The following is a 12,659-nucleotide window of genomic DNA, read 5'->3' as shown; positions in this document are numbered from 1 at the left end:
TGTGCCCACTGGGATCAAAACGTAATTCAAAACCTTGTTCAGAAAAAGTTATTTCTCTTCTTATTACGTTTTTTGCTTATACAAGATAATATATGAATACATTAAAAATAAGCAAAAATCATATCACAAAAAAAAATAAGTATAATTTCACTGGGAAACTATGTTTGAAAATAAAAAAGAAGTTGATCAACGATTTCGCAGTCACGGCAAGTCTGAGAACCGCAGAACCAAAAGTGGGAAACCATATAATTAAAATTAGTTTATTTTTTCTTTCATAATTGATAAAAAACACCTAAATCACAAAAAATTGGTCTCTTACCTGTTAGATATTTAAAACACGACCCACTTACGGCAGTCGTTTGTGGATATTTCTTAAGATGTTTTAAAGGCTATGATACTTCTATTATGCACCATTTTTGGCCCGACTGGGTTCAGGTAGGAACTCGGTCAGATTCCGGCCAGGCGGTTAAGAAAATAATATCCCGGTTTGACCCGGTATTTTGTATTTAATACAAAATAGGTCAAGAAAAATTCTTAATTTAAAATGTTTGACATTTTTATCATATAATGTTTTAGCAAAACAATTCTAATTTATTTAATTGTGATAGGATTATTTCGTATACTAACACTTAAATTTGATAAAAACATTTAAAAAATTAAGTAAAATGCTTCTCTACAAAACAGGAACAGCCACATCAAGAAAATCTTTTCCCCACGAGTGATAAGTATGAGTAAAGATATTGAATTTTGCTCCTCCCAAGGAAATTGGACACAATCCATTTGGTCTTGCATAAAAACAAACTGTATACAGTGCCATTTCTAGTTCTGGCAAAGTGCCGACAAATATTGCTGTGGGTTGGATAATTTTGTCTGATTTAAAGACCACTTTCAGGAGAGCTCCCTTCTGTAAAAAATAAAATTGTTAATTAAAAATAATGTATAAGGTACTATATCCTAGATTGAATTTCAAAAAACACTCTTACTATTGAAAGTTGAAATATAGTTGAAATTGAAACTAAAATAAAGTATGAATATATTTATTTCAATCAATAAGGTTAAGTCTATATTTCTACGAAGTAGTTGCATTTTTAAGAACGAAAGATAAATCCTCAACAATGAATATAATAGTTTATATTTCAAAGAAAAAATTATTTTATATAAAAAACATTTGAATTCAACCAAAAAAGAAATTAATTTTTTAACAAATATTTTAATCCTTAAAACAGAATAGTTCAATTTTCAACCGAAAATATGAATATTTATTCAGAAAGTTCATTTTCAACCAAATAGTTGAATTTTCTACCAAAATAATAGAATTTTCAACCAGTAAAGACGAATTTTGAACCGAAATGTTGAAAAAAAGACAAAAGACAAAAAAAAAGACAACAGTTTCACGAAATAGGTAGTATTAACTTGCCAATATGAATTTTCAAGAAAAAAGTTAATTTTCAACAAAATAGTTGAATTTTCAAATATAAATAATCAAGTAGTTCAACTTTCTACCAAGTAAGTAAAATTTCACTTGAGAGGAATAATTTTCTGCAAAAAAAATTAATTTTCAAATAAATAGTTGAATTTTAAATAGAAACTATCAGCTTTAATCAATAATAGACTAGTTCAAGTTTCAGTTAAAAAGTTAATCTTTATTTTTTTACATGAATTTTCAAGAAGAAGTTAATTTTTAACAAAATAGTTGAATTTTCAACTTAAATTATGATTCTTCAACAACAATAAATACATTTTTAACAAAGAAGTTTAACTTTCAACAAAGTAGTTAAATTTGTAATTGAAAAAGACTAATTCTCAACAAAAAATATACTATTTGATATTTTAACCAAAAAATAATTTTATTTTAAATAAAAAACATTTAGATTGTTAACAAAAAAAGTTCATTTTTAACCAGATAGTAAAATTCTCTACCAAAATCATCGAATTTGTAACCAACAAAGACGAATTTTCAATCAAAAATATTTAAATAGTCAATTAGTTAGATTTTCAACAAAAGATATAAACTTTCAAGTAACTAAATTAAATTTTAATAAATAAGTTTACGTTTCAACCAAGTAGTTAAATTCTGAATTAAGAAGAAGAATATTCTACAATAAAAATAACGAATTTTCAACGAAACAAATGAATTTTGAATTAGGAACTATCTATTTTCGAGCGAAATGGAATAGTTAAAGTTTAAGTTTGAAAAATTAATTTTTAAACAAAAAGAAACGAGTGTATAACAAAACAGCTAAATCTGAAACCAATAAAATGAATGTTCAACAAAGTGGAAGTTACATCCAAGCAGTTGAATTTTCAACCCACAAAGATGAATTCTCATTTAAAAATTTATTACATGAATTTTGAATTAGAAAAATTAATTCTTATCTAAAAATACCAAAGTTAATATTTTAACCAAAAAGTATTTTTATCCTAAAGAAACAGTCAATAAATATTGATTGATTAAATATTAATAAATATTTCGGGCACAAATTGTGTGACGTCTGTATTTACTATTTAGATGTCTTACTTGCAACATAAAATCAAAAACTTTCCTGAAAGTGTGACGTAGTTTTTTAATGGCCCCTAAATAGAAACATCACAATTTCGAAATGAAATACTGTATTTATAAATTAAAATTTCGACGTGTCCAAATGAAAAGGATCCATCTCGGAGAGACCAATGAAAAGGTGCTATACACACTGTATTGGGAACAACAATGCCCTCATCTGTGGCGCAACTTTTCATTTGGTTTCTCCGAGATGGAACCTTTTCATTTGGACACGTCGCGTTCACCTATAGCTTAAAAATTTCAATCTATAGCTTACATCTCCTAAATCCAGCTTATCCATATATCCCATGTAATTTACTTCTTTTTTTGATTCAGCATGGTTGACATAAACCCAATTTTGCAAACCCATGATACTCGCTTCCCCATACTTCTCTGCCAGGAACGTCCTCTCAAAAGCTGACGTTGACCCTTCAATCGGCGTGAACCAAATTCGATTCAGCATTTCTTTCATCAACAATGAGTCGGGGGAAATATAATTTTTTTCAGTTAACCATTTCGTGACTCTTGACATCACATTTGTTTGTAGAATTACTTCCAAGAAGTCGTTTTGCTCCTTCACCTTTTCGGGAGTTACCTTCTCTCTTATTTGAGAATCATATTCATAATTGTCATATAACATCTGGATTACTTCAATCGTTGGAATGTTATTAACTCCTGCTTGAACCTCAAAGAGTCTGCAAATTGAAAAAATGTTATTTAAAGACTTTAAAGTTTGGTATTCTTTCAAATTATAATGCAATTTTTAAACATTATATACTATCCTGATGAGCAAAAAAAAACTTACGGCTCTAGTGATTCATCCGCTATGTCAGTGCTATTAACCTTCTTTTGCAGATTTAGTTTGATATACTTATTGGCATCAAATTCTTGTCGAGAAAAAAGATCTTCTGTTAATTTGGTCAATTCTTCATCCGAAATCAACAACTGAGGCGGATTTGAATGTGGGATATTAGATGGACTTGGGCTGTTAAGCTGATTATTATTAGGATTTCTCAAGGTAGGATTGTTAATGTCAGGATTACTGACACCAGGATTATTGAAGTTAGCATTAGTGTTAACAGGTACATTGCCCGCAATAGCTCCTGGTGATCCGTTTCCATTATTAATTTCTGATGGTTGATTGTTCCCTGATGGCTGATTTAGTCCGCGAAAATTGCTATCAGGTGTTATTCCTGATCCTAAATTATCTGAACGAATAGTTGATGCTCCAGCAGAAAATGAATTTAAATTGTCTACTCCTTGTGGTACACTTGTAGGCTGATTGTTATAATAATTGTTGTAAGTTATTTGCGTGTGGTCATAACCTCCAGCAGGACTACCAGAGTTATAAGCACCAGAGCCATAACCAGAACCATAATTATGTCCAGAATAATGGCTAGGATAAAATATTCTATTGGCTGCAGCGTTCACTCCAGCATTTACTGTTGAATATATGAGAGCTTCTTTGACAATGTCACCAGTACCTCTTCCACTATTAGCAGAAGTGGGGATGTAAACCACTCCCGGTTGAGAAAAGGAACTTCCTCCTGATGGATAACTCGGATGGTATCCGCCTGGGAAAGAGAAAATTTGATTTCAATGATAGTTGAATTTAAAATGAATTAATTAAAGAGAAATGCTTCACTAGTTGTTAAATTTTTGGGAGCTATAACTATCTGCATTGACAGATCCTGACTGCTGAGGGTATTGTGCAGATGGATGATACGAGGAGTGTCCTATACAAAGGATGATATTATTAAAAAATATATCAACAAAACTAAAGGATTGAAATTTTTCGAAATACTATGCATAGGTTTTATTAAAGAGGCAACAAACTACCTTGATTTCCATATGATCCTTGATACGAATGAGTTCCAGATGGATATGATGCTGATTGAGTATACGAGTGTCCTAATTAACACAAAAAATATATATTACTAAAGACAAATTCAAAACATAAGTTTTTCAATTAGAAATGTAATTTTCAGACCGGACATTAACTTTCTCACTGTTTCTAATTTTACTCTGTTAATTAATAGGTACACTCTGAATGTTTTTTTAATAGGAATATTTTAGGTGTTCATATGTATGTGTAGATTGGAGGAAATTTTTTAAGGATTCATTTCGGGGGTCAGATACACGGAAGAGAGATGAGGAGATTAGAAGAACGAGAGAGGTAGATGGAGAGGAGCTGAATGACGAGGAGATAGAGAAGCAGATAAGGAAGTTGAAAAAATCTAAGGCAGCAGGGCTGAATGAAGCAGAGAACGAAGCGTGGCTGTTTGGCACACAAGAGGTAAGGCAGAGGCTTAAGGGGGTAGTGAAAAAGAAGGGATTGATCGTACCACTGTTTAAGAAAGGGGATAGGGAGAGGTAGGGAAATTATAGAGGAATTATGCTAATGAATACTGTGTTCAAAATATACGCGATGGTGTGTACAGATAGGCTACGCAAGGATTTTGAGGGGAAAGGAATATTGCCGGTAACGCAGGCGGGCTTTAGGGAGGGAAGGAGTACAATTGATAATATTTACGTCTTGCAGCACATGATGGATAGAGAACTAACCAAAAATGGTGTCAAAGTGTACGCGTTTGTTGTAGATCTCTAGGGCCCGTTCCCTTCGGTGGATAGGCGGAGGTTTCGGGAGGCAATGGAAGAGAGGGGAGTGAAGAGGGGCCTGATCGAGAGGGTGAGGGAGGTATCTGAAGAGACAAAAGATAAGGTGAGAGGAGGGGAGGGAATCTCTGAGGGATTCTGGATGGATAGAGGGTTGAGACAAGGGTGCCCGCTTAGCCCAACGCTCCTTGCAATTTCGATCGCGGATACGGAAAGTAAGCTAGCGGCCGGAGTGGTAGGAGGAGTCAGGATATGGTCACTCGCATATGCAGATGACATAGTTCTGCTAACAAAGGGCGAAGAGGCTTTAAAGGAGATGATGAAAAGGTTGAGAAGATACTTGAACAAAAATAGGTTAGAGTTAAATGCGGACAAGTTGAAGGTTGTGGTGTTCAGGAAAGGAGGTGGGAGAGATAAGAGAGGGGAGTGGAAGTGGAAGGGAGGGAGTACAGGAGGTGAAAAAGTTTGTGTACCTGGGCTTCCTGTTTCCAAGGAATGGGGAAGTGGATTATCATATAAAAAAGAGTGTGAGAAGGGCAAATGTGGTGATTGGGCGTGTGGGGGGGGGGGGCTGGGGAAGGGTTTGTTCGCAGATGATTTTGCAAGGAGAATGAAATTGTTTGATTCACTAATGATGAGTGTCTTATTTTGCGGAGTAGAGGTTTGGTGGGTAGAAGGGAAGTAAGGAGGTAAATAGGATACAGAAGAGGTATGTAAAGTAGACACTGGGGTGACATGTGTGTGACGCGAGGCGAGGCGCATCGAGGAAGGTTATGATATGGAAGCGAGCGTTTTGTTATAAGGTGTGGATGGATGGTAATTTGTAAGAGATGGCTGTAAGAAAATTCTGTAAAAAAATGAAACTGTAAGCAAGTAAATTTTTTAAGGCCAGCAGGCCGGAAAATGAAAGTTTATCTATCTACAAAGGATTATATTAATAAAAAATATATCAACAGAACTAAAAGATTAAAATTTTTCGAAATACTATTTATAGGTTTGATCAAAGAGGCAACAAACTATACCTTGATTTCCATATGCTCCTTGATACGAATGAGTTCCAGATGGATATGATCCTGATTGAGTATACGAGTGTCCTAATTGATACAAAAAATATGTATTACTAAAGACAAATGCAAAACATAAGGTTCTTAATTCGAAATTTAATTTTTAGGCCGGAGATAAACTTTCTTACTGTTTCTAATTTTACTCTGTTAATTAAAAGGTGCACTCTGAAAGTTTTGTTAATAGGAATATTTTGGGTATTTACATGAATTTTCAGAATTTCATATTTCTGTAGACGGCAGCAACATTAATTTATTAATTTGAATCAAAATAGAAAAAATAATGTTCCTTAAAAAGGAAGAACAAAAATGTTGTTGACAAAAATAAAAAAGAGGAAAAAAATTAGAAGGCAATCAAACAAATGCCATTCCCTCTCTTTATTATTTCTTTTGTCTTTTTTATTTTTATTATTATCAAATCACAATAAAAAAACATTTGTAAATAATATTCATCAATGATTTGGTACTCATACAACACTTTTATCAAAGTACAAAAATTGAGCAGATATGAACATGAACGAACCAAAAATGCTTTTCCTTTGAGGGAGCATCGATATTCGTTGCTGTTCATATCTGCTCATTTTTTTAATTCAATAAGGGTTCTGCATGAGAACCAAAAAGTTGGTAAATATTATTTACAATTTTTTTTTGTATTTTGATTTGATAATAATAGAAATAAACTAAATGTGCGTTCGATCTTGAGTTTTTCGACTTTATTTGTAATTATATTTATATGGTGCTCATTACACGAGGACTTTGCTTCCCGTTTCGAAATGTATTTGCTTCCTCATAGGGAAAGCATTTGTGAATTTGTAAATAATGTACAAGCTAAAATTTTGATTTGAATTAATTTAAGAATTGATATTTACAAAAAATAGAAAATTACAAAATAATTATAAAATTTTGTCTAAATATAATGGCAAATCAAACAAATGAAATTTTGTATTTAAAATGTTAATTTTTGGAAATAGAAAAGGGAAGGGTGAAATTTGGTTGCACCCTATCCCTTTCCTAGCTTTATACTAAGTTAATTTAAATTAAGATTAAGTTTTCAATTGAAAAAACTAATACTAAAATTTTTAAAAAATTTTAATTAATAATACTACAATCCCTATAAGTCTCCGTCAGAATTATTTTATTTGAAAATTCATAATTTAAACGTCTTTTCTATTTAGAAATCAAATTTGGTTTATGTCGATGATAAAAGTTCTTCTGTTTAAAACAGATGTTTCAAATATTACGAATAAGTATAACTTTCTTACTCTTCAACAAAGCGTATTAATATTACAGGTCAATCGATTTGAATTGGATCAAAGAATGTTTTCTATTATTTTATCAATTTTAAATTATGTTAAAGAAAAAATCTTGTCTATAAAAAACCGTTTTTCAAATATTATGCATTATCATAGCTTCCTTACTATTCAATAAAATGCATCAATATTATAAGTCAATCGATTCGTCTAGAATCAGCACACCTTCTCTATCCTCATATCAACTTTAAATTATGAGAATGAGAACATTTTTACTATAAAAATCAATTTTTAATATAATATAAATGGCGATAACTTCCTTCATCTTTGATAAAATGTATTAATATAATAGATCAATCGATTCGGGTCTAGTCAAGGAATCTTTTTTATTCTTGCATCAACTTTGAGTTATGCCAATGAAAAACGTTTTACCCATAAAAAACCTATTTATAAAATATTAATAAGTTAAATTAAAAAGACGGGAGAAGTAAAATAGAAAAGGAAGGTGATTTGGTTGATTGCCTTCTTATTTTTCTTTCCTCTTTTTTATTTTTGTCAAAAAAATTTTTCTTTTTAAGTCAAATTATTGTTTACAATATTGCCAGGAAACATTAAAACGATTGAAATCAGGTTCACAAAACTCCTTTATAACATCATAAATGGTGAAGAATCATGGATATATGCATATGATTCTGTGAAAAAAATTTTTCGCAGTGTTTTAGAAAAGTTGATTGCTTCGTTTGTTGCTATAATAGACCGTGTATCAGCAGTGGCTCTCGAAGAAGCACTGTTATTGCTGATTGGTATATAACGATGAAGCACTCTGTTTTAATCCAAATTATTTTTCTAATTACTTTGACAAAATTTTATCATTTTTTCCCTACCTGTGTTAGTAGGATAATGAGGGTTGTAGGCAGGCTGTGATGAAGTTTGATGGTATTGAGAAGCTCCCATTGCTGAACCTGAAATTAATAATATGTAAAAAAAAATAAAAGAGGAAGCAAGTGTAAAAATTGTTTATGTAATTGATTTTTTACCTGTATTAGTACGATAATTGGGATTGTAAGCAGGCTGTGATAAAGCTTGAGGATATTTAGAAGCTCCTATTGAGGAACCTGAAATGAGTCAAATTAAAAAGATTAAAAAAGGAGAAAATATTGAACAAGAAAACTATATAGATTTTCAGGGTGGCGATTCGCCAGAAGATTTTAAATTCTAGGTAATTTCCCGGGTTTTCCTGGTAAAAATATCAATTTTAAACCAAAACTATGAGTTTTTTTAACTAAAACAATGAGTATTCAACTGAAATAACTAGTTCAAAAAAAATGAATGTTCAAGCAAACAGATGAAATTTTAACTAAAACTAATACAATATTCACTTAGAAAAAGTTAAATTTTCCGTTAAAAAATTACTTTCCACAAAAACAATGGCCTTCAAAAACAGTTACATTTTTAAACAAAGTGATAAATTTTCAAATAGAATTATAAACCTTTGACTGGAATAGTTGAATTTTAAACCAGAAATATAAATCTGTAAGTAAAATGATCATTCTTTACCTATAATAGGTGAATTTTTATCATCAAAGAGATGATTGTTTTACCTAAAATCATGTAATATTCAACTTAAATATTAGTTACATTTTTAGTTTTAAAAACAACATAATTTGCAAACAAAAAAAAACAATTTTTATTAAAATAGTTAAATTTCGGCAAAAAATTCCATTTCATCCAAAGAAAAAACAAATTTTCAATCAAATAACTCATATTTCAACCTAAGAAATGTATTTTTTATTAAAATGATGAATCTCTTACCAAAAAGTTAATTTTTCAAAAAGAGTTTAACTTTAAAAAAAAAAATTGTATTTCCAACCTAAAAGAAGAATTTTTAATTAAGATGATGAATATTTAACTATAATACTTGGATTTTTAACCAAAAAGAAGGATTTTTAAACAAGAAGGTTAAGTTCCAAAGAAAAAGGTAATTTTCTATACAAAAAATCATTTTTAACGAAATATGTGGATTTTGAATGAAATAGTTGAATTTTCATTTTAACAAAACCATCCAAATTGTTGAATTTTGATTAAGAAAAGACCAATTTTCACCAAAAATGGACATTCAAATTTTCAGTTGAAGGAATTAATTTTTAACGAAACTGACGGATTTTCAATCAAACTGATGAATTTTCAACTAAAATGATGAATCTTCAACTGGAATATTTACATTTATACCAAATAGATGAGTTTTCAAACATAAAGATTAATTTTGTACAATAAGACCTAATTTTTCACGAATTACATACATTTTCAAACAACTAGTTTAATTTCTAAATAAGAATATCAATTTTTTAACCAAATAGTTGAATTTTCTTTAAAAAATGATACATTTTTAATCAAAAACAGAATAGCTAAATTTTCGGTTAATAATTTAATTCTTTAAAAAACAACGTTTTTTCAAAAAAATAGTTCCATTTTCTTCTAAATTAAAATGATGATTCTTCAACCAAAAACTTAATTTTCAAGAAAAGAGTTTAAGTTTCAACCATTTAGTTTAATTTTTTACCAAAGAAAGATGAATTTTCAACGAACAATGTAACGAAATTTTCTATTATAATTCAGTACTATTTCTTCTTTGAAATACTACTTGTACTCTAATAACTACTTCAAGTACTTTCTTTATCTAAAATTTGGAGGAGGAAACTTCTGACTTGAAACAGGAGTTCAATAAAATTTCTTTCTTCTAAATCTGAACATTTCGTTTAACAAATTTCCGTTCCATGTCAAAAATGTCCTGTTCCAAGTCAGGAAAAATGAGGACTAAGTGAATAAAACATGATAAATCCATTTTTCAAAAAAACGGAGAAAATTATTGCTTCAGTAATAAATTATGGAGAGATGGAGCAATGAATTCAACATTTTGTTAATTAATTTTTTTTAATATCTGCTGGCAAAATAATGTGTTTTTTTTAATTAGAATTAATAAAAATAATAAGAACATCAACTTTTCTGTCAGAAGTAAATTGCCGTTTTTAAGATTAAATTTCCGGTCATTTCCCGGTTTTCCGGTGAAGTCGCCACCCTGATTATTATTATATTATTTACCATAAGAAGGGCCAGTATTATGAGGAACTGGATGCAAACCCTGTGGATTTCCTAATGGGTATGGAGGATTATATTTTGTAGGTTGAGATAAAGATGTTGGAACATATGGCTTCGGAGTGTTTTGTGCCGAAATTCCTGCACTTCCTCCATTAGCTGCAGAATTATTACGTTACAATAATTAATATCAGTATATTATAATTATCCCTTTAAAAAAAAAAACATTTATTCCTTCCTTGAGTGGAAATTACCTTTTCCATCATAATATGTACCAAATGAACCACCTAATCTTGGTGCAGATGGGGTCGTTTTATAATTATTATAATTACTATTCACTGGCTTATTCGTCGCTGGCGATGCTTCTAAAAAATATTTTGATTTAGCACATTTTTTTATAAAATATAACTTTTGCACAAGGAATCTTTTATTTCCAAAATTAACTTACTTCTGTAGGTAGATTCAAAATGTACTGATTTTTTCGGCTCTTCATATTTAGGAGCTGATGGTTGAGGCCTGTGTTCTTGACTATGTGTAGCTGATGGTACTAAAAATAATAAATTGCATAAATATTGAATTTTGCGGCAATACAGATAACATAGGCCTTATGGATTTTGAGCCGCTGAATCAGAATATGGCCTCAGAATTTCTCCTACACGTCTCAATTTTCCCCTAGATTCAAAAAATAGGGAAAAGCCTAGAGATTTTCTAGTCACACAGGCCATACAAAACATTTGTCTGCACGAGACAAGTGACTAGGTTACCCTTATGAATTTGGAGCTGCTAAATTCAAATCTTGCCTCAGAATTTCTCGTGCACTTCTCAGTTTACTCCTAGATGCAGAAAATAAACAAAAACCTAGGGATGTTCTGGACGTTATTTTGATTTTATAAGAGACTTAATTTGTACACAGAAATTCTCTAGTGTGCCGTCTGTTTTCCCTAGCTTGGGTAATTTTAGGGAAATTGAAGATCATTCTCATATATTATATTGCAGATTTGTACTGGAAAAATAACAAAAATGCCATATCCTTATGCCATATCTCTAGATGCAAAATGTAGGGAAAAGCCTAGAGGATTTCTGGTCCAACAGGCCCACCAAAAAAAATTGTTTGCAAGGGACAAGTGACTGATTTCGCACGCAAAACTGTAAAGGATATTAGGTTTTTGTTATTTTTCCCGTTTAAATCTATATAATCTGAGGAATACCTTCAATTTCCCTAGAATTACCCAAGCTAGAGGAAATAGAAGGCACACTAAAGGATTTCTGTGTACAAATTCAATCTCTCCAAGTTCTTGCACTTAAGAATATAATATTGATGTGTCTGTTTTCGCGTATAGTGGTACTATCAAAAAAACGTGCAAATTATCCCCAAACTTTTCCCTTCTTTTTGAATCTAGGGGAAAACTGAGACGTGTAGGACAAATTCGGAGGCCACATTCGGATTCAGCGGCTCAAAATCCATAAGGGTAGCCTAGTCACTTGTCTCGTGTAGACAACTTTGTTTTTGTGGGCCTGTGTAATTTAATAAAATAGCCACTGACTTTTTAAGTAATGTAGCTTTTTTAGAAAATATTTTATACTTAGTTAAAATATAATATTATATTGTGGTTTAATTAAAGATGAGCTTTAATCAAGTTTCAAATTTCAATTGCAAGTTTTAGTTCAAATTTCGTTGCATTATAAACTTACGTTTTTTTGATCCACTTCCCCAACTTCCCCAACCTGAACTTCTTCCACCCCATGAACTTCTTCCTCCCCATGAACTTCTTCCTCCCCCTGAACTTCTTCCACCCCCTGAACTTCTTCCACCCCCTGAACTTCTTCCTCCATAACTGCGAGCTTCATTTTTCTCTAAAATTTAAATAATAACTGAAAAAATATTATTATTAAATGTATTCAAGTACAATTATTTGTTCTAGTTTATTCTTCCAATATATTGCACAATGTGATCCAAATTTATACCTCTAAAAATCCAACTCTTTATTTTTGGTTACAAATCCCCAAATTGGAGGAGGGGGGTCATTTGTTCATATTTCGAAAAAAGAAATTCTATTTTTTTAAATCGGTCAAAATAACCCGTGCTTCCGGGCTTTTGCA

The 12,659-nt window shown here is 30.9% G+C and overlaps 1 protein-coding gene across 1 annotated transcript; it reads right to left on the bottom strand.

Moving 5' to 3' along the window:
- Positions 1–244: 244 nt before the first annotated feature.
- Positions 245–12,330, bottom strand: LOC117179896 (GATA zinc finger domain-containing protein 8-like). The gene is made up of 11 exons (XM_033372091.1): positions 12,252–12,330; positions 11,008–11,106; positions 10,814–10,924; positions 10,566–10,718; positions 8,504–8,581; positions 8,351–8,428; positions 6,178–6,249; positions 4,379–4,450; positions 3,345–4,113; positions 2,817–3,234; positions 245–904 (listed from the first exon to the last, which is right to left on the bottom strand). Exons 6-11 carry the CDS (start codon positions 8,418–8,420, stop codon positions 674–676), a joined length of 1,632 nt encoding a protein of 543 aa, XP_033227982.1. The 5' UTR covers positions 8,421–8,428; positions 8,504–8,581; positions 10,566–10,718; positions 10,814–10,924; positions 11,008–11,106; positions 12,252–12,330; the 3' UTR covers positions 245–673.
- Between the last annotated feature and the right edge of the window lie 329 nt (positions 12,331–12,659).

Source organism: Belonocnema kinseyi, chromosome 9 (assembly GCF_010883055.1).
Source record: "Belonocnema kinseyi isolate 2016_QV_RU_SX_M_011 chromosome 9, B_treatae_v1, whole genome shotgun sequence".
In the NCBI taxonomy this organism is placed as follows: Eukaryota; Metazoa; Arthropoda; class Insecta; order Hymenoptera; family Cynipidae; genus Belonocnema; species Belonocnema kinseyi.
Note: the sequence above shows the minus strand (reverse complement) of the source record. Positions and strands in the feature narration are given on the sequence as shown.

What these genes read in the sequence shown, in the direction of transcription:
- LOC117179896 (XM_033372091.1), bottom strand. Translation starts at nt 8,420, where the DNA reads ATGGGAGCTTCTCAATACCATCAAACTTCATCACAGCCTGCCTACAAC. An exon ending in AGGAGCATATGGAAATCAAG is followed by an intron (nt 4,451 to 6,177) that starts GTATAGTTTGTT and finishes TGTGTTAATTAG; the next exon opens with GACACTCGTATACTCAATCA. An exon ending in AGGATCATATGGAAATCAAG is followed by an intron (nt 4,114 to 4,378) that starts GTAGTTTGTTGC and finishes TCTCTTTCCCAG; the next exon opens with GCGGATACCATCCGAGTTAT.